The sequence below is a fragment of the Puntigrus tetrazona genome, unplaced genomic scaffold (assembly GCF_018831695.1).
Source record: "Puntigrus tetrazona isolate hp1 unplaced genomic scaffold, ASM1883169v1 S000000130, whole genome shotgun sequence".
Classification (NCBI taxonomy): Eukaryota; Metazoa; Chordata; class Actinopteri; order Cypriniformes; family Cyprinidae; genus Puntigrus; species Puntigrus tetrazona.
Genome location: NW_025047807.1, coordinates 643507 through 666695, shown reverse-complemented (window position 1 = coordinate 666695; position 23189 = coordinate 643507). Strand labels below are relative to the sequence as shown.

At 34.8% G+C, this 23189-nt stretch overlaps 1 protein-coding gene across 1 annotated transcript in view; it reads right to left on the bottom strand.

Moving 5' to 3' along the window:
• The window catches only part of wu:fj29h11 (protein NO VEIN), a 43937-nt gene that overhangs the window by 12460 nt on the left and 8288 nt on the right, over positions 1-23189 (bottom strand). The window contains exons 12-35 of the mRNA XM_043229986.1: positions 22414-22597; positions 21278-21445; positions 21076-21203; positions 20354-20529; positions 19171-19340; positions 17914-18138; positions 16445-16551; positions 15122-15322; positions 14328-14439; positions 13230-13422; positions 13008-13155; positions 11981-12155; positions 10945-11122; positions 10126-10252; positions 9315-9434; positions 7974-8115; positions 7148-7260; positions 6788-6941; positions 5845-6093; positions 5565-5756; positions 3691-3869; positions 2093-2279; positions 1290-1432; positions 14-198 (exon numbers count right to left, since the gene is read on the bottom strand). Of these exons, the coding sequence (XP_043085921.1) occupies positions 14-198; positions 1290-1432; positions 2093-2279; positions 3691-3869; positions 5565-5756; positions 5845-6093; positions 6788-6941; positions 7148-7260; positions 7974-8115; positions 9315-9434; positions 10126-10252; positions 10945-11122; positions 11981-12155; positions 13008-13155; positions 13230-13422; positions 14328-14439; positions 15122-15322; positions 16445-16551; positions 17914-18138; positions 19171-19340; positions 20354-20529; positions 21076-21203; positions 21278-21445; positions 22414-22597 (3956 nt within the window). The remainder of the gene's footprint in view (positions 1-13; positions 199-1289; positions 1433-2092; positions 2280-3690; positions 3870-5564; positions 5757-5844; positions 6094-6787; positions 6942-7147; positions 7261-7973; positions 8116-9314; positions 9435-10125; positions 10253-10944; positions 11123-11980; positions 12156-13007; positions 13156-13229; positions 13423-14327; positions 14440-15121; positions 15323-16444; positions 16552-17913; positions 18139-19170; positions 19341-20353; positions 20530-21075; positions 21204-21277; positions 21446-22413; positions 22598-23189) is intronic.

The following is a 23189-nucleotide window of genomic DNA, read 5'->3' as shown; positions in this document are numbered from 1 at the left end:
AGTGCAGATTTACCCAGTGTCCCAGTTCTTGTCCAGAAGGCTGATGAGTGCTAGTCTCTGCTGTAGTTTGCTGTCAGCGCTCAGATGATCTGTGGTGGTCAGCGTATGAAACTCAGCACAGTGCTGATCCTCGATGACATACAGCCCATCCACAGGCCTGGACCACAGCTTGCTCTCCACTGCCCACGGGCTGGACGCCTGACACACACACACACACACACAGTTTATTCACACTCAGCATCTGTATGAACAGTCAATGCAGATTTACTGCATACTGACCTCTGATGTTTGCAGTATTTTCTAGGTTTTAAATGCAATCACTTCTTTATATTTTCTCTATTCGAAAAAATAAAAATAAAAATGTGTGTATATATATATATATAAACAATGTATATAAACAAAAAAAATATTAGTTAATACACAAATAGTTGAATTGATATTTTTTTAATTTGCATTTAAGAAGTAATAAGAATAATAAAGTGATAATTAAAAGGTTCTGCATATTTTATACAGAATTTATTTATACAAAATATTATACATTTTACATTTCATATTTACATTTCATATTATTTAAATGTACATATGTTTAATACATTTATTTTTTTAATTTTAAACGTATATATATATATATATATATATATATATATATATATATATATACTATATTGTGCATATGGTACTGTAAAATTCTTTTACATTTGCATGTATTTAGACAAAAAAATATAATTTATACATTATACTTTAATAAATTCAATTAATTTTATTTAATTGCAAATTAATTTATTATTTCAATTTTAAATTAATACATTTTACAATTTATTACATTTTAACTTCAAATGATATAAATTGTATCAAATCTTAAAGCTAATGATTGTCTTTTCAGTACAATCCATACTTAAAAAAACAAAAAAACTAAACTTAATATGACCTTTAAAACTGAAATGATGATGATGGCATTTGCATGTGAGTGTGTGTGTGTGTGTGTGTTCAGGCACAGTTGAAAGCATATTTGAGTGATGGAAAATCAGATCAGTATTTACTGTGATTCATGGCTGCAAAATCTAAGAAATGTGAGCGATGTGTTACTGAAGACGCTGAAATCATGATGAGGGGGGATGTTAAACAGCAGCAGAGAGAGCAGTGATTGGCTGAGATCTCTCCGTTGTTCTGCACACGTAACAAAAGCCTGGCTGACACGCTTCGTTAGTTTTCCTCGTGATGACATAATTGAGACCCACACACACACACACACACACACACACACACACAGATCCGTCAGCCCGTCTCACCAGCTCAGAGGCGGCGAAGGTGCGCTTCTCCTTCCTGAAGATGAGCAGGTCTCTCACTCCGAGAGCGCTGAAGAAGTCTCTCCACCCGCCGGCGTCCCGCTCGGCCCTCAGGTAGCAGGCGTCCAGCAGCACCCAGTCCACGCCTGCCACAGCAACACAACTCTCACGAAACGGCTCCGACTCGTTGCGTAACGCTCTACGTACATGCATATTTCATGCTTTCCTAAATCTCTACAAAAGACTTCTAGCTCAGCGCCTCATTTCAAAAGCAACCAATTATTTGGGACAACCACAGACTGAGAACTTTATTCCGTTGCATTTGCTGATATCTCAGTAGGCCCTTCTAACCCATATTCTTGAGAGATCGGTGTACTACTATTACAAAGATATTAAATCTTGACTCTTAAATCAACCTGTTACCTACATCTCCACAAAATGTGTAATTGTTGCTTTAGTTTCATTTCGTGCAGCACTTTGGATCATATGCTTTTTTTAAATAAATATGGCAGTCGTTTCCATTTCCATTTCAAAATGTCTAGTTTAATTAAATGTGTTACCATTTTTAAAATAAAAAAGGTACTTTTACTTAGCACTTAATTGGATGATACACTGTAACAAAGTAATATTTATAATTTTTTTTAATAGGGTTAGGGTGATTATTAGGGTTACACTTGCATGTAATTATGCATCATTTATTAATATTATTGTAATAGTAAGTACAGGTAACGTGAAACAAGGACACCTTAAAAGAAAGTGTTGCAAATAATAATAGCACAAATTTTTGAGTATTTTGAGTTGTTTACCGGGGAGCACACTGGGAAGGTCGATGTTGCCGTACTCCTTGGAGAAGTGTATTTTGTGCTCAGGAGGGCACAGGAAGCCCTTGTTAGTCAGCACAGGGATGTCTGTGAAGAGGCTCCTGTAATCCTGATCCTGAGAGTGCAGTTTGATGAACACCAGGTAGCTGATGACGATGTCCTGAGGCTTTTTCTAGATGGAGAGTCAATTAAATAAGAATATGAGGAACATTCATAATAGATGACAGCACGTAATGCATTTCACACGCTTGATTCGGTTTTAAACATCCTGAGCGGCTATGAATCACCCAAGTATGTGCAACCCGGTTGTAACTCAGTTTGAAGGACACAAGCAAGCTGGAAGAAATGATTGTGTGAACTACACGTGCATGATGCATATCTGTAGCTTACTGGTTACTAGCCACTATTATACTTTTTATTTATTTTTACCCTATTTTATGCAGTTATCTACGTGAAAAAATATTTGAGGTTTATGTATGAGGTTTGCATTTGTGACAAATATTTAACAGATGAACTAATAAACTTGATGTGACAGCAAATAAAAACTATAATATTTAACATTACATTTAAACATTTTGGTTAAATAACATGAACATGGTTAAAATAAGCCTCATAAACAAGCAATACTCAGTTCGCTAAAACGTATGAGAAATTGGATACACAAACTGAATATGCAATTAAAATACATAAATTTAGGTCTAAATGCTCAGTTAATATTTTAATAAATACTAAATCATTCATTCTGTTAGATATAATCTTTAATAAAGTTTATAACAAATATCCACTTTCAAATTTCATACTGTGTATTGTAAGCTTTTGAAACCCAAATACACTAGTGATTTTTAAATTTACATTTAACACATAAATTGTGCACGATTACAAAATATTAATTTAAAATTCTATTTACATTTTAAAACTGCATTTACATGCATTGCTTTTTTAAGTAATATATTTAAATGCTTTAAACTGTATAATACTAAGAAAATAATTGTTGGCTTATCAGTCCATAATTTTAATATCATGCATCCATAATGTAAGGGGTTCAAACAAATGATGGGTGTTTTTACACCTGAAGATCGATTGCTTTGTTTCGAAACAGGGATAAAAATGATCACGATGCTGCTTTTTATTCTTGGAGCGGGTTCGCTTGCTCACAGCTAGGTGAGTTTCGACCAACTCTTCTCTCTTTGGTCAAAGTATCATTTTTTCTTTACTGGGTTTCCACTTAGCCGTCACCCATCAGGAGTCCACAATTATTCGACAATTATTCGGGGAAAATGCGCCAGGTTCAAAAACCTAATTGTCTTCTCTTGGGAAGCAAATGCAAATGGTTTAATTTAAATGGAGGTGATCTGGCTGTGGTTCAGATCTCATTAAAAAAAATGTAATTCCCCAAGAGTTAAACAGCAGCGTTTTACGGTTTTTAAATCCATTCAGCCCATCTCCGGGCCTGGCGATAGCGCTTTTGATCAGCTGAATGGATTCAAAAACTGTAAAACTCAACTTTTTAACTCTGGGGGAGCTGGAAAACGAGGTTCCTTTTTACGCTAGCTTTAGATGAAGGTGTGATGAGCGTCTCTGACCTCCCAGGCTTTGGTCCTGAGCAGCGGGTAGATGTGCTGCTGCAGGACCTGCTGTGGCTCCAGCTCGTGGACGCTCAGTTTCCGGAGCAGCTCCCGCACTTGAGAGTTCCCCAGTTCATCCAGACACGCCAGCAGCCGCGGCTCCACGATGTTCAGGTCCTGGTACAGAGCCTGCAGATCTACAGCGGCAGGAAGCATGAGCGCACATGGGCGGCTGCGTGACCCACTTCCCAGACCCTCTGGGCCCCAAAAAAACGATGTTTAATTCATGCCTTCCCCGCTTTTAGCAGATGTACGTGACTCTACCTGACACGCAGCGCCAGCTCGGCTCGTTTCTATTCAACTCAACTCAACTTAGCTGACAGCAGCCATAGAAGAAAAACGGGTCGTTTATTAACTTTCAAGAGAAAGCGCGTGTGGGAGTCTGCTTCAGAACTGAGACTGGAGGTAAAGATTTCAGAGGACAAATTTATCACAAGTTGGCATTTCATTCATAAAACGAGCCCTTTTTTTGACTGCAGTGACGCACGTAGTGACTCTCTCCTGTGACTCACTGCATTGATTCAGGAAATAAGCAGGAGATGAAGATGATCATTCATTTTTCAGACAGCTCCAGAGAATCTGTCTGCATACGAGTGCAGCTGGAGACCAGACACGAAGAACAACCGCTGAATGAATTCAAGACTTGATAAACATTTAAGCAACAAGGAATCGTTTTAGATGAAACAGAAGCGGAATAAGTGAATGCCAAGCGTGCATGTTTCAGCTTCCATTGACCATATACGATATGCTCTATGCATGTGTGTTGATCACGTTCATATATGAATACATGTCTAAATTAAATTTGAATATCATATAACAGTGTTTATATCTCTTGAGAAGATTATTAAACCACCGCATTTGCATGGATTACTTTTACAGTCTTCCCCAACTTTCCTAAGCTGTATAAATGCTTTATTCATTCATAGACTTTCAATGATCGAACTCAGATTTTGCTATTGCGAGAAAAAAAGTCAGAATTGCGTGATATAATCTCACATTTCAGACTTTTTTTTTCTTATAAACTTGCAATAGCGAGTTATAAAATCAAATTTTGAGCTGAAAAGATTACTGATATGTTCTCCGAATTTGTATATTTTGCAAATTCGTTTGTTTGTTTCACACAGTTTATATTTCGCAATTCTGAGAAGAAAAGTCAGAATTGTGCCTATACGTACATAATTTATTTTCAAAAATATTTATCGATACTTTATAAAAAAAACTATTATCATTTCTTTTATTTTATATATATCAATATATATATATATATATATATATATATATATATATATAAATATAAATATATATACATACAGTATATAATTAAAAGTTTCATTGTCTTATATATATATATATATATATATATATATATATATATATATATATATATATATATATATATATATATATATATATATATATTTTTTTTTTTTTTTTTTTTAATTTATTTATTTAATACATTATTAATGAAAATTGTTGAAATTGAGCAAAACCAGACAATATTCACATCACTGTAATAAATATGTTCAACAAAAGTAAAAATAAATAATAGAACATTTAATAAAAATAAAAACAATACTGATAAATACTGATATTTTTAAACTGACAAATATAAGAGGGTGATTTTTTCCCCTTATATATTGGGTTTTAGTCTCATTTAACTGCATTCTAAAAGTCATAGTGCATCATGTTCACCAGCACCTGCATCAATGTACAATGACAGGCGGATCTGGAAATACGGCCATTTTTTCCTTAATTAGTCACACCAAATATATACAGCCTGTGTCTGAAACTGTATGAAAGGGTCCACTGGAGGACTATAAGATTGAGATTACCTGTTTGAGCTTGCGCCACGTCACTGAGAGGAAAGAAAACTCCCTCCGAGCTCAGAGAAACCACGCTGCCGTTGGCCAGAGGGATCATGGGAACGTCTTTGAGGGACTGGAGCAGGCCGTCCACTTCGTACTCCGACTCCAGCGTGCGAAAGTTACACACCAGCAGCCTGGCCAGCTTCTTCAGATCACACTCTGAGCAGAAGAGACACACATCCGTTCATAAAACAAGCGGACCGGTCAGAACCTGCAGATCTCTACACGCGATCGCAGCAGGAGTCACCTGTCTTGAGCCGGCCATGTTGCACAAGCTCTCTGGCCATGGCGCAGGTGACCGTGACGATCTCGGCGGCTCTGAGGCGATGGACGCCCAGCGCGGAGAGCAGCGAGCCGGAGAGACACGACTGCAGCGCAGGATGCAGGTAAGACAGACTCAGGCTTCTGAGCAGATCCTCTCCTCCAATCACGTCCTGGATCAGACGCTCCTGACACACGGCGAGCTGGGAAGGCTGCTTGAAGTCCACTCGGCCCTCTAAAGACAGAGGAGTCAGCTTAAGCTTCCAAGGCTGTATATATCAGGCCAAAATGAACAAAAATGCCCCACAAATACAAAGGGGAAAAAAATGAATCGAAGCAATCTATTACGAAAATGAACTTGATTTTCTGAGATAAAATGTTGTAAAAAAATAAAATCGTAATTGTAAAAAGTTTTTACAATGCAAAAATAAGTCTAAATTGTCAGATTTTTTTTTATTCTGTGGCAGAAACAACCTTCTAAAGAAACTCTGAACATAATTTATTCCCAGTTTGAATAAATATTTTGTTTGCCGGCTATTAAAATAACTTTCCAATGCATAAAAGTCAATAATCTAATTGATAAACTTGTTTTGTTTCTGCAGGGAATGTGAGAATGTGTCTCATTAACAAACACATCAACAGAAATAGGGTTGCAATATTATTTTTGTCATAATATTGCAACCCTACCTCACGATGAGTTCCTTTTTTTAAAATGATATAATGTATATGCTTTATGAGGGGTGACTGCATTATGCAACTGTTGGGTAAATGCATGAATGCCACAAACATTGACTGAAATAAATGGTTAAACTTAAGCATCTGACAAAACAAAAAAATACATACATTTAATAAGGTAATTACAAACAAAAGAAAAAAAAGCCAGTTAAAATCTATTCCAGAAAGCAAATATCGGGAACCCTGAAGCCTACCGCTGTCCTCTTTGGCAGGAAGGCATGCTTTGCCCTTCAGCAGCTGAATGATCTGATTGGCCACTGGGCTGAAGAAGTCCAGGATCTCACTTGGTTGAGGGATGAACTGCATGAAGTAACAGAGGCCACCGAGCCCGCTGAACTCTGGGTGTTGCTGTGGGATTTAAGTGCATGTGCTCATTAGGGCTAGAAATGTTCATTTTGATGACGCATAAAGAAAGCCAATGCCATTTTTTGTCTTTTTTTTCATGCTAAAAGCAGCTCCTTAAACAGCGAGCCTTGACCTTCGCCTGAAGCTGGAGCTGAAATGCAAATGTATGCAAATTAATGGAGGAGCATCGTTTTCCGCTGCGTTCTTACACTAAAGACGTCCATGGCGTGTACAAACAGCTGCGGGATCTCTGACCGAAGCCACTGGTTCCAGGAACTGTCTCTGTCCACGTCCTCTCTGGAGGAAGGGATGTCAAAATCACCTACAACAGGGAGCACAACATCACCAGTGCTATCATAGCATGTGTTCATATTTTCAATTCCAGATATTTTGATATTGTCTGACCGCACTTTTATTTTGATTTGACGTTTTTGGTGTGAATTTGCCTATTTTTGTTTGTTTTGTTTTTAGTAGGTTTTTCATATGTCTATAAGTACAGTTTTTATTCATGGTCAGGTTTATTATCACTAACTAAATCTAACTAAAGGCCAGACTATAAATGTATTTCATTTTTAGCTTGATTTCAACATTAAACCTATAAAAAAAAAAAAAAAAAAAATATATATATATATATATATATATATATATATATATATATATATATATATTCTATATATATCTATATATATATTTTTTTTATATATATAATAATACCAAATCTCTCTCTCTCTCTCTCTCTCTCTCTCTCTATATATATATATATATATATATATATATATAATAACTCTGGTTATTAGTTTTACTTTATTTCATTTTAGTTATTCTATTACTTAAGATAAACTACACTAACTTAGCAATTACCTAAAATAAGATTTGCATGTTTTGTAATAATCTTATTTCATTTAACATTTATTTAGTTTTCTATTCTTATGGTTTTAGTTTCAAGGGGTGCTAATAACCCTAATATGACATTTAATAAACGAGACAACATCGGGTAGACGGACAAACCGTGATGCACATATGCACGTGTCAAACCTTGGATGATGAAACGGAAACCGAAGCTGCGAAGCGGAAGAAAGGCAAAGACGGGCTGTTTCTGAGGCTTCGCATCACAGGAAGACGAGTCACTGAGCTGGAACGCCAGAGCCAATTCTGTCGACTCCACGTCTTCTTTAATCTGCACAGAAACACAGACACAAGACACACTGAAGACATGCGGTGAATCATGTGTCAGTGTCAGGGTACAGACATCATGATTTAGACGCGCTCGAAACATGTTATATAACTTTTAATATAATTATATGTAAGATAGGAATGCAATATATACAATGCTATTTTGTCAAAATTAAAAAATTATATATATATATATATATATATATATATATATATATATATATATATATATATAATCATTATGATGTACAGTACAAAAATAGATTTATTATTATTCCTTTATTATTTAATTTAGAGATTTGCTAAATTATATTTATCAAGCTTGTTATTAAGGTTATTATGCAATCATTATAGGACAACAAAGAAAATGTTCATGTATAAAACGGGAAAATGTAATTAGTTTCCTCTAAATAAATACAATTTTGTACAGTTTTCAGGTCTATAAAAAATAGATTTATTTTAGTTTTTGCTTTGCAAGGCTGCATGTATATGATCGAAATACAGTAAAAATGTTGAATTATTAAACCAAAAAATAGCTTCGATGTGAATATATAGTAAAATATAACTGATTCTAACATGCTACTTTTCTGCTCAAAAAAACAAACAGTTATTCTGCAGAATATTTTTGTGAAAAGCGTGATGCATTTTGTTTTTCAGGATTCACAGATGAAAAGTAAGTTCAAATGAACACCATTTAGATGAAATAGAAATGATTATTATCTTTACCGTCGCTTTTGATTAACATTTTAAATGCAGAAGCCAACTTAAAAATATCTCAACAGTCACAGGCTGTTGTTTTAGCGTGCACAGGTCATTGTAACACACAGAAACGCGTTTTAAAGCATATGTCTAGCACTAAAACTAAGGAGACAGACAGAAAGCGGAGTGGATCTCTGCCGCTCCTGAGAACAAAGGGAACAAACCGTCTCTGCAGACACAAGAAACACATTCACTGCACTTTACTAATCAGCGTCCTTGCATGAAGTTTGAATGAGACGAGAGTGAAAAACACTCGGCTCCCCAGAGGTATAAAGCGCAGAACGCTTGCATAACGTCCCCAAACGCGTTAAAGCAGCGCCTTGCAAGACGTCATGTCACGAGAACCGAACGGAGGCCAATTAAAAGATGGCAAAAACTGGGACAAGGACGCAGGTAAACAATTCTACCCGGCATTTCAGCAGGGTAGACGCGTGCAACACTTGCCTTTTTAGGATAAAGCATTGTTTTGACCACCAGCCAACGCTCTTCTCCTCCGGTGTGCGCCACTTCCAGGATGTTATGGCTCAGGTCGCGCCGCGTCATCGACACCAAACGCTTCTCGGCCTGAAGATTCAACGAACGCAACGTCTTTAAAAGCACTCGCAAAATACAAACAACACAAATACCATAAAATAGGTTTTGTTTTGTATCACATTTGATGCATTCGGCGCTTTTGGCTCCTGCAGACTGATATATTGAGCTCGGCTTTATTCAAATTGAGCGCTAATATTCAATTTGCTATTTAGATGCTTTAGCAAAAAAAAAAATGCATTTTGCTATTTAGGTGCAGATGCCTTTTACATGATTAAATTCGGATGCTCTCTCTTTATGTCAGTACAGCAGACACTTACATAAACGTATATAAATATCAGTCATCACTCTACATCTCCGATAGCGTGTCTTAAGAAGTTATTCAAAACATATAATGCAATGCAATCCAATGATGATTGAGAGATGAAGAAATAAATGTTTTCTGAATAATGACTAATGGAGAATCGAGTAAAGTAGAGCTGCTTCAGCGCATCCTGAAATATTACTTACGTTTATTCTTTTATGTTATTCGGATGTTTACTTGATCAAAATTTGACCGCAAAAAGACACATGTAGCATCAGCTGAAGGTGGATGTTCGTATAATTATACTTAATAGCCTTTGACTTCATAAAAAGCTTTAAAATATCAGCGAGACTCCCATACAGCAGGCTTTAGAGGGTTAATAGTTTTTTTTGGGTGGTGATGCATTAAGCAGGTCTTCACCTCATTGAAGATGGTGATGGAGCGAAGGCGATGGAGGAAGAGCAGCAGAGAGGGATGAACGTCATGGAAGAGGTTTTTAGTCTGGTATCTCTCTGAGCGCAGGGGCAGGTGGATCTTTGTAGCCCATCTACAATAAAAATAGACATTAAAGTGCCGTTTCGTAACAACAGCGCAGGCAAAAAGGCAACTGTGAAGTCTGAACTATATTTTTAAACTGCAGGATGCAAACCACAACAATGCAACATTCAAGACTCTCTGACCATTAGGTTTAATTAAATTAAATTAAATTAAATTAAATTAAATTAAATTAAATTAAATTAAATTAAATTAAATTAAATTAAAACATTTTAATAATTATGGTCAAAATAATAAATAAATAATAAATGAATTAAATATATAAATACAAATAAAAAACAATGAATAAAAACGTTTCTAAATTAAATAGTTTAATATATTTTAATAGATTTTTTTATGGTGTCCTTGTTACACATTTAAGTAATGAGGATTATGAATTAACTACGGCCCGGTTTCACAGAAAGGGCTTAGATTAAACCACTGTCATGCCATAGAGCAATCAGGTTAACTTTTATAAATGTGCCTTGGATAAAAAACACTACTGACGTGCCTCTGGAAACAAAACAACAAAGCGGACATTTTTTCGAATCAATTTGTGCAAGCTTCTTTCAGTTAAAACAGCCCGGACATGCATTTTAGTCCAGCACTAGGCTTAAGCCTTGTTTGTGAAACCAGAGGTATATGACTTACTAGCTGGAGTTTGGTTTAGGGTTAGTTGCAAGGAATTATGCACAATTGTTTAACCTCTGCTCTGCGATCTCTCTGGCGTCTGCGCTCACTGAGCGCTCCTGCTCGACCCAGTGAGGGAGGATGTATCCCATGGGGCCGCTGTTCTTGTCAAATCGGATGTGGAAGCCATTGGAGTGGATCTCAGGACAGTCTGTGACTTTAAAAACTGATTTAAAGCCAATGCCCTTTTGACCTGCAAAACAAAAATAGGTCAGAGTTTTGTGTAAAACACAATAAAATCGTTTTATATGCATGATGCATGCATTAACAAATTAATAATTTGTTAATGCATGCATCAAACACTAATACAGACTGTTAGTGTGCTGATAACAAAACAAAAATACTATTATAGTTTAAATTAATATTTTGAATTACATTTTATATTTCCACTATAATTTTGATTATGAAAGTGTTTTTGATATTTTTTCCTATATTGATTTTATTCACCTTTATTTCACTTTTTTTATTTTTTACGTTTAAGATAACAATAATAACAGTCTTTTACTGATTTTGGGACCGTGTTTACAAATTGGGGCCGCATGATATTAAACACGTGTAATTTCATTATTATTTAAACGCCTTTAAGAACTGAAAACGATAAAGATCTTTAGCCAAAAAAAAAACTTTTACTGACATCTCATTTGCATGTAGTTGAACTAAATGTAAAAAAAGTCAAACAGTAAAAAAATAAAATACTGCAAACCAAAAAAAAAATACTAAAATGCTAAATGAAATACTTTATAATGAAAATAGAAATCTAAAAAACTAATTCAAAATAATTAAAACTATAACTAATACTAAAATACTGATAAGCGCTCGTCTGAGGTAATAATACTTTTTTATTTTGTAACTTCCTAAAATATTAAAATCATGATATGCGGATCATAATCTGTATATCTGTGATTTAATTTCGGTATTTCGCGCAGGCCCCCTGCAAACGCCTCTGAAAGACGAAACAGGTTTTGGACACCTGTACTGGACAAATTGGTTGCCAAGACATCTTAGCACAACCGCACGCGGATAACAAAACAACAGCACATAATTCAATTACCAATGTAGCCATATTTGTGTTTTCCTTTGGTGCTCCGGCCCACGTCACAGATGGCACGGACGTTGTTGTCCTCAAACCCACACTCGTTGTTCAGGATGGTGATGCAGTCCTTCTCCACCACAAAGGCCAGCGCCGGCTGCTCTCGACCGTCAGGATAGCAGTTATCATCAGCGTTCTGCAAACACAGACATCAGCTTCAGCAAGTGCTGCGGAGAACAGCTGCACCACACTGGAATTGACATCTTATTTGTGTCTCAAATAGAGATCACGATTTTCTGAACTATTCTGAAATATATATATATATATATATATATATATATATATATATATATATATGTGTGTGTGTGTATATGTGTGTGTGTGTGTGTGTGTCTCTAGTCAACATTTAACATTTTTTTATCAAACTTTGTTGTTTGATGAATGCATCCATATCCATATAATAATCCAGTGATGAAAGAATGAATCAGTGATTTATATATATATATATATATATATATATATATATATATATATATATATATATATATATATATAAATGCAAAACACAAAAGCATGTCAACATAATAAAAAGATGATTTTTGAAAATAAAATATTTGTTTTTGCATATAAACCACTTTTTAAAAATTTAAAATTAATAATGGAGATATATATATATATATATATATATATATATATATATATATATATATATATATATATATATAAACAAAACACAAAAGCATGATAACATAATAAAAACATGATTTTAGAAAATAAAATATTAGTTTTCAAAAATAAACCACTTTTTCAAAATTTTAAAATTAATAATGGAGATATATATAAATAAATATGTGTATATACTGTATATATATATAAATGTAAAACACAAAATAAAAAACATGGTTGTTGAAAATAAAATATTAGTTTTAGCAAATAAACTCTCTCTTTATGTTTGTGCTGATTACAGTGTTTCTCTCTTTTGAAAAACTGTAATCGACACAAACATGGTTTAAATGATAATAGGGATGACTTTAAGACAGATGCTGACCTGAATGAGCTCCAGCACGAAGTGTGTGTCTTTGCTGTAGAGTTCAGTGGAGAGCCGCTCCAGACTGCGGCCCAGTCTCGCCTGCTGCTTCCCCATCAGGTTCTGACCCTCCTCGTTCAGCTCCACGCCGATGCCGAACTCGGTTTTCCTACAGCATCAGCAGCGACAGCATAAGCACCGAGCTACATCACGAAGAGCGTGCAAACTAAGAGCTGAATGAACCTGATGTCCTCAATGACGGCTTTGCGCTGATCCAGCTCGACGTTCACGTCTTCATCCTGCTCATCAGCAGACCTCGACTTTTCTCCATCCTCTTCCTCGCTGCCCTCCGTCTCTTCGGTGTGTTCAGACACCAGCTCATACTTCTGCTCCTCTTCATCATCATCATCATCATCATCATCACTATCATCATCATCTGTAAGAAACAAAGCTTGCTGTAAATGTTAATCTTTCATGTCATACAAATTTTTCTACGTTTTTTAGTCACTATTCTTTTATTTCAAGACACAATTGTCAACACATTTTTATCATTTAATTTTTTACTGCTTTGATTTTTAAGCCATATTTTCATCAATATTTTTAGCGCTATCAAATGATTAATTATAATTAATTGCATCCATCTGTGCATTTATTATGTGTATATAAATACATTATACATTTTGAAAATATTTACATATATTTATTTAGATTAATTTAATTTACATATATATATATATATATATATATATATATATATATATATATATATATATATATATATATATTTCTTAAATATACCCACATGCATGTGTGTTTCTATATATATGATAAACACACACAAATATTACAAAAACTTTTATTTTGAATGCGATTATTCACAAATATTCATTTGACAGCACTATTTTTATTGTTTTATTTCAAGCCATACTTGGCTACACATTTTTATCCCTTTAGCATAATTTTTTTTTTTACCCATATTCTACACCTATTTATAATTTTTATTTATTTGAATTCATACCATTTTTTTTACGTATTACTCCCTACCTTTAGTGTTTTTTTCAGACATATTTTTTCTTAACATTTTAAGCATTTTTTATTGTTATTTTATTATATTTTAAAGTTTTCCTGCACCAAAATCACGACAGCTTTCCATTCCGTTACTGAACTAGAATTAAACAACAGACATTCAAGACTCAATTTAGCTTTTGATTAAACATCTCCAGGTTTATCGAGGCTCATTCTCACAATTTTTGAAATATCACAGATATTATAATTAACTCAGTGCCAAAGTAATATTGCAGTCACGCAGAAGAAGAGACATAAACCCTGATTGCGTCTCACCCTGCTGATGGGCTCTGCTGGAGGAAGTGCTGAGCTCTGCTTCCTCTTCATTATCAATCTCGTTCAGACTCAACACTGAAGACATGTCACTCATGGAGTCCTCCACCGCAACCTGCACAGATCAATAAACTATAAACATGAACGGATGTGCGTTTCGTTGCTTCTGCATTGTCTGAAAAATATCACTTATAACTTGCTATGGCCTGCATGGTGTAAGGAAAAAAAATCACTTTTAAAAAGCTGCGCAATTTGTCAAAATGAGATTTTGAGATATTAAATATCAACATGGCTTTGAGGAGAAGCATTGTCTCACTGTAACAATTATTTTATTAATAGTATTTATTATTATATTTATTATTGCTGTAACTGTAAAAATACAATACTGATATTTATGGCTTAATTATTTGAATGCCTTTTAACATTATAAACAATCTAAATTAATGTTTTGAAAGAAAACCTGCTTTTTCACTTCTCGTCATACATTTTATTGTGATTATTTGTACTTGAGAAGACTTTTTTTTAGTATATTTTTGTAAACGTTCAAACGAATGCATCTGAACAGTTACTGTTAAAGCGCCTCTATTATGGATTTTCCACGGTGTTTAACACGGCTCTAAGTGAATGAAAACATCCTGCAAAAATGTTTAAATCTGAACGTACACAGCGTATAAAGTTGTCTCTCGAAAGAAAGAGTCGTTTTTGGAAAAGAGGACTCCTAGAAGCAAGATACGAACCTTTCATAACCCATAATAGAGGCACTTTACCACTGAAACAGACTAGAAGGGAATCCAAACCTTCTTGATCTCTGAAGGCAGCTGTGGAGCAGCAAGGAGAAGCAGTTTTTTGTTGAAGTGGCTCCTCCACTCCGTGATGCCCAGCAGGAGCCCCATCTGATGCAGCTTGTTCAGGTAGCGTGTGTGTGAGCGCGCCGCGTCCAGCAGCAGTGTTTTCGATCTGGCCTGACCGAGCACTTTAGACAGCGGCTCCAAAAACACCTGCACAGAGTCAGCAGGGTTGGCAAAATGTAAAACACACCTCCCAGCGCCGCTGAGGTGACGCTCAGGCTACTGAATCAGATCATCCTTCATGCCAATATGGCTGTTTACAATCGCCTGAGATAATGGAAATACATACAATTTAATAACAGTAAGTATAATATAACGTCTATATATAACGTCTAAAAATTTTTCATATATAAAATTTGTAATAATTGATAATATATATTTTATTTTATGCATATTTTAAAACATTTTAAACTGTTATATATATATATATATATATATATATATATATATATATAATTAAATACAATTGCAACTGTGTGATTTACTCGTCTTTTTCATTCATCTTTAATTTTTTTAAAACAGAAACTTAAGTTTCATTGTAAGTATTTGCATATTTTAAGCTTTCACAAATAATTAAATCTCTTAATATCAACAATCAGAATTTCAAACATTTTTCTTTTATGCCAAAACTCATTATAGTATTAAGTAAAGATCATGTTCCATGAAGACGTTGCAAATTTTTGACAGTAAATATATACAAATTTTTTTGATTACTAAAATGCATTGCTAAAAACATTTGCTATTTTTGCGAGTGAACTGGATATACTGTTTAAAGTAATTATTAATCCGAAAATTGCAAGTGCATCTCATTTGATCTGATTTGGCTTGAAGCAAGACTCATCCAGTCGTAGATATCCAGTGATCTTAAAAACGGGATTATCTGGTCAGTGCGCTAATCGGGTCTTTAATCATAAAGCAAACATCCAGCAGGGAAAGCAAAGCGGCGACCTCTCTCTGCACTTCGTGAACGTGTTTGTGTCATAATAGGACTGAAGCGGCAGCACCAGAGGCGTTCGACGCTAACGATGTGACAGGAGAGCGAACCTCTAACCCACAAGAATGACACTTGGCAACCGTCGTCATGACAACAACCTAGATACAGGCTTTTATTTCCAACCGAGAGCCTCTGGTACCCACCCACATCTCAGACTCCACTTTCCTGGTGTCACGGTAATGACAGGAAAATGATCCTCCCCTATTAATGTTTGACTAGCACTTTGAGAGCGGCGGTCTTCACTGTTTAATAAGACGCGTTCATCAGTGGTACTCTACCTGCTGAAGGAGCTCCTTGCAGATTCTCGTAGGCATCAGCGCAATGCATTCGAGCACAAACCGAGCCACGCCGCCGTACGAGTATCCGTCCTCCCCGGGCCTTATTTCTGTTTCACAGAACACAAACCTGAGATTACTTTCATTCATCAGGACAGGCTTTCTGCAGAGAACTCGAAATTAAGACTTTAAGAGCTCTTAAAGATAAAACTAATAAATCACGCGGTTAGAAAACATACCCATACAATCTCTAAATAAAAACACCTCATTTATTTATCCAGATATCTATTTTTTTATTTATTTGTTGCAATATCAGAAGCATGCAAGTCACGCAATTATGTCTTAAAAACAAACTAATTAACATAAAATACAGTAGATGACATTTAAACACATTTTGGTTTTAGGTTTCAGGACAACTTTGAAGAAAGGTTTTGACCTACTCTAAAAGTAGTAGTAGTACCAGTGTACATACAAATATAAATATACGTTTAAAACAATAATAGTAATAACAATTAGATATTTCGCATTATATGCATTATATTACATTTATGATTAGCAAAAACAAAAAACATGCAATTATTCAAATTATTTCAGTAGTAGACGAGAAAAAAGATTTCATGCATAATGAGGGACTTTCAATCGCAACGAGTCCAAAATATGCCAGGACTCTTATTTTGAAATCTATATTTGTAACATGACTTTAAACTGTGTTTCACTGAATCACAGCCTTTTAAAATATAACAATCACACAGCGACCTTGTTTTTCCCAAATATCGACCTCTTAAAAAAAAGTATAACTTATAATCTTATACTAAAGATTATTAAGATCAATTCAAACCAGTTTTTCTGCAAGTTTTCTAAAGGCAAAATTGAAGTTCTCAAAATACAAATGTCTGGAGAGCACAAAATGAGTTTCCATTACTTTTTCATTCATTTCTAAAAACTTTTTTATTTACATTTTGAATTTTTGATTACTAATATGCATTGCCAAGGACTTAATTAAGACAGCTTTTTCTTAGTTTTCTCAATATTTAGATTTTTTTGCACCCTCAAATTCCAGATTTTCAAACAGTTGCATCTCAGGCAAATTTTGTCTGATATTAACAAACCATACGTTAATGAAATTAAAAAAAATTTACCTTTATGACTGGTTTTGTGATTTTCATATTTTTGTTCTTTCTTTTTTTTTAAGATAAACGTGCTCAATTATGTTCAATTCGCCAAAAACAAGACCTCATATATTCATTTTGCATCTCAAGCAAAGTAAGGAAAGTAAGACAAAACTTCTGACAGATATATAAATCCATCGCAATGCATGCGGCATTTAATGCTGTATGAATTCAAGATTTCCTGCTCCGATGCCATAAATCCACAGATTTGAACTTTTTCAACCCCGTAGGAAGAAGAAGTATCATCTGTGCTCACGATGGAACAGCGAGTAAAGCACGATGAAGCGTGCAGACGCCTCCTACCTTCCCGCGCGACCGCTACGTTCAGCGCACTCTCCATGTGATTGGCCAGGAGCGCTGTGGGCGTGTTTGGGATCCCGTCGGCCACCGCGATGGAGACCAGGTGTCCGGCGGTGCCGACGGGGTCCAGGGCCTGCGCCGCCTCTGAGAAGTGTTTGTCGCCCGTGTCGGCGGTGACCCGCAGCAGGACGCCGGGAGAAACCTCCAGAGCCAGCAGCTCCGTCTTACCTGGACACACAGTGAGAACTCATTTTGCCATGTTGTCCATAATTAGAGGATAATTAGCTGAACGTGTTTATGCCTTGTTACGTTTTTTATATTTTGTGCAATGATTAAAGGAAGGTTTTTTTTTTACTTTACCGTTAAATAATTTCCATGGGAATTTTTATGTTTACAATGGCAAAGATTTATGAATCAAATTGAGTCTCAAATTCTTTTAATCTAATCAAATTCAATAAGAATCAGTGTTATTTTAGTAGCACTTACATACTGCTACGGGCTGTTTTTATTATTAGTAGTATTATGAATTATTATTATTTTTTTATTAGATTTTGCTTTCAATTTTAAATTTGTCATGTTTTTTATTTAAATTTAATTAATTAATTGCATTAATAATATATAGCTATGTAGATTTTACTCAGTTTTATTTACATTTCACTTTAAGGAAAAAAATAATACTAAAAAGTGAAAGAATTTAAAGAATTAAATAAAATGTAATAATGTTAACTTATTTCGCAACATTTTTCCTCTCAAGTGAAGACATTTTTGTGCCTAAAATCTAACACACATTGAGCTTCTTTTTGCTGAACGGTTGTATAAAACCAAAAATTGCTTAACTATATCACATGGAAATTAGTTCTGTCAAACGATTAGTCACATAATATGTTTGTATACTGTGTATATATGAACACACATACATGTATATATTTAAGAAATGTTACGTTAATACATATAAAATATATTTATATATGATTATAAATATCTACATGTAAACATTTTTAAAATATATGCTGAATTTTATATATAAATAATAACATATATTATGTAAACAAAACTTTTATTTTGAATGCAATTCTTTGTGATTAATAGTTTGACAGCACTGAATTTCCTGTATACTAAATTGTGAGGCCATTCTACTAGGCAACATCACCCAGTGAAAATGAACCCCATCACGGTGTGTTATAAGAGCAACGAACACCCCCAGAGCACCGTTTGTATTAGAATTTCTTTACGAAACATGCTTCTAGTGAAGTGACGCACCACAGTACTTGTCGATGAAGTCCTTGAGAGGGCCGTGGTTGGGCTGAAACACCAGCTCCCACTGACTCCAGTCCTCCAGATCCTGCAGCAGAGGAGCCGACAGCAAACTCGCCCGCGCCTGATCACAGCTCACCTCACCCAGCAAACCCACAGAACCAAGCACACACTCCCTGAGATCACACACACACACACACACCCAGACAAACAATGTGTGATGATCATTCTTCTGGCTACGTTACCAAACAAAGGTTTAGATACGTGACTGAATTTTTGTGGAAAAACAATAAAATACATAATACATAATAATATATATATATATATATATATTTTTTTTTTTTTTTTCTTTATTAATATTATTCTAGATTTTTTCTGTTTATTTTTAAAAACATAGATTTGAATTTATCTTCATAATTTAGCATTTTTTACACTATATACTGTACACCTATACAGTACTGTTCAATGGTTGGACTCAGGAACACACGTTTAAAAACATTTTTGAAAGAGATTTCTTGTAATATTTCTCATAATATGCCGATTAATTAATAGCATTAACTGCAAATTATATAACATCAAAAAAGAAGAAAAAGCTTATATAACTAAATAATTGCAAAGTTTTTCATTTCAGGTAGCAGATTAAATGTCAAATTTTTTTTTCTTCATTAAAACACACTAAATGCTATATTAATAGCCCTAGTTATATTAGTTAAAAATTAATTATAGTATTTTTATTTTTTTATATTTTAAGTTAATAAATTTTTATATTTAATATTTCGACTAGAAGGAAAAACAAAATCAATCAATTGATTTAAATAATTAAATTACGGTGAAGCGCAACAGTTGTCGTACAGTGTCCGCCGGTAGTAAAAGAGGATTTACAATGAGCAAAGGAATGGTTTATGGATGCTGACAAGGTATTAAAAGCACTAAATACCACGGAGATAAAGCGTCCCTGGTTCATCTCAGCGTCTGACGACATCAGACAGCGATCAAGGGTCGTATTTATGTTTTATCTAACATTACCCAATTGTTCAACATTTGGGTTAATTATTACAGTTTGTTTCTATGGCGTTAGTTATAATCAGTCTGTCCGTTTCCCGAGACTAACGTAAACTAACAAATAAAACCATTTTAAAGTTTGTTGTTGCTGCTCTCTCACTCAAAAGCAGACATTTTGCCGTCTTACCCTGAACCCACGGGCAGCAGAGGACACTCGTAGCGTACTACACTAGTGACAGCATCTCCGCTCAGCTCCTTTTGCTTCCGGGTGCAATTGACAAGAAAACCGAGGGGTCCGTGCCCGAGCTCTCGACTGTCCCTGATCCGGTAATGATTCCTCAGAGAGGCTTCAATGAACGCCAGCTGATCCAGAACAAAAACACAGACAAGACATGCTTCACGTAACTGATGGAACGGTTTGTTACACCTTGATAGTCGGGTTCAAGTTTATTCAAAAATGTGCAATTCGGTGAAGAAGCTATTATTTAAACGATGCTTGTGAATCAACGAGATCTTCGTAATATACAAAAATCAGTCGGTATTCTATACCTCTCCAGTAACATGCTTTTAAAATGTTTTTAAACCAAACATATAATGCAAAGAAATACGATGATCTCAAAATATTACTGCACTTATTCTTACGTTAGCTTGATGAAATTGGACGCTTATACAATTAAACTAAAAAGAGCTTCATAAAAATAGTTTAAGCTATCAATCAGAGGACAGGTAGCAGATAGCGTGCTCATTTAGAGGCAGGCTTTATAGGGTTAGAGATGTGTTTGCTCATCTGTGTGGGATGTTTCTGTAAGTAGGAGGCCGTCTTTGAAACATTAATCAGAGTTGTGATCTGCCGAACCGCGCAGACATCTTTTTGACACGTTACAAGCGCAGACAAGCTGCAAAACTCACTCTGCCGTCATCTCCTTCCCCGCACTGCTTGATGAACTCAAACACGTCCTGTCTGCACGGTCTGAAGCCGTTCACTCCAGGATCCTGGCTGTCGATGGAGACGGCGCTCCTGCTGCCTCCTGCAGGACCTGCACCGAGACCCAGAGCGGTTACGCTTCGACGAACACGCCGCGAGAAACCTCGCACAGGCAGAAACGCACACCTTTTTGTTGCTGACAATGAAATCGAGGAAGGTTCCTTGCTGCAGCTGGCTGAAGTCTTTGAACCTGAACTTCTCTGCGATCCTCTTTTCCAGCGCAGCGAAGGTGGGCCAGAGTAGGTGTGATCTTGAAATTAGTGACGCACTCTTGAAAATAGCTCTTCACTTCAGCTACGCAAAAAAAAAAAAAAAAAAAAAAAAAAAAAAGTGAGAATAACTCATAGATTCAGTTTTACACAACAGGCAAAAAAGACTTACACCAAGAACAATTCAGCTGCAAGCAACTAATCGCAATAAAATTCAATCTAAAAATATTGATTATCAATTGACCAAAAATGTATTGCATTTTTTTAATATGCTGATTAATTAATTACATTAACTGCAATTAAATCATATATATAAACAACATTTATATTACAAAAATTAATATAAAAAATTCTATTTGAGTAGTCTTTTTCCGTATTAGTGCAAAAAAAGGTTCATGTAACAGTAAAATGTGTTAAATCGATGCACTAAAATGTACAAATTAAATACATTAAAAATGTAATAATTTGTTTAAAAAAAAAAAAAATGTTGCATTGAAAGCCCTAGTTTAAACAATATCTCTTTAAAAAAAGCATTTAATATTTATTTTATTAATTCATAAATTATAAAATTTTTATTTTAACTTAAACATACTTGTTCAAATAAACTATCAATATTTTAATGAAAAATTATTTCAAATAAAAGTAATTTATGGTTTGAATTTATTTTCATATTAAATATCATTTTTAGTTAAAACTATCTCTATAAGGATATTTGTTTAATCTAATTATTTTATAATCCTATTTCAATTTATACTAAACATTGCTTAATAATTTTTATATGGAGTAATAGTAATAGTAATAGTTTTAATTCAGAAAAAGTTCAACAGAAAATTATTTTAAATAATAATAATACCAACGTTAAATAAAAACAATTAAAAAAATAAAATAACACGCTTAAATTCTTTTTAGAACAAAAGTCCATATATAAATTATATTCATAAATAAATAAATAAATAATAGTGTATCTATATAATTTAATAGACTTTCCAGAAAGTGGAAAAATCCATCATACTGTGGATGGTTCTAAAACTAATGAAGTTAAAAAGTCGACACCTTCAGTAGGAAGCATCTCTGTGGCTTTCTCTTCTATACTTTTCTTTGCTTCTGCCTTTTTCTGTGGTTTTTCTTTAGCTACCAGGTCCTGAGGGGCGTCCAAGGAGCCACAGCATATAGCGAGCTGGAATAAAGCTCTAGCGAGCCTGTCTCTGTTTATACATAGCAGGAACGTCTGAATAGTCTGAGGACACACAAAAAGCACAATCACTTGCTTCCAGAACAGTTATGAAAGAGCCGTTGAAATCGGACAAATTGCGAACGTTCATTCAATGCTCTCAGCCGGATTCAATTCATCAAACCAGAGCAGAAGCGGCGTGATTATATTCACGGACGTGCACCACCAGAAACGACCCAATGCTAATCCCTCAAAGTGGATAAAGAAGGAAAGGTCAGTGAAAACAGCGAGTGCAGGAGGACCGTGAGGACTAATGATGCAAGTATTGGGAGACACATTTCTGGGTGGGATTAGCAGATGATGAGCATGACATCTCATTAATAAAGAGAGCGGATGATCCCTCTCCTACTCTCATCTGCTACCAGTTTACATCCTTGAACAGCTAGAAGGATTTACCAATGCAATTACCAAGAACGTAGCATGAAATAAGGGAGGCGCTATTTCAAAGAACAGTTCACCCACATCCACACACTTTTTGAAACTCGAAAGCCTCAGAAAGCTTTAATCCCAGGTTCAGTAATTACAAATTCTCCTATTGTTTTGTCAATTAAAATGCATGTAATATGTTTAAATCAACATAAGGTTGTGTGTACACCAA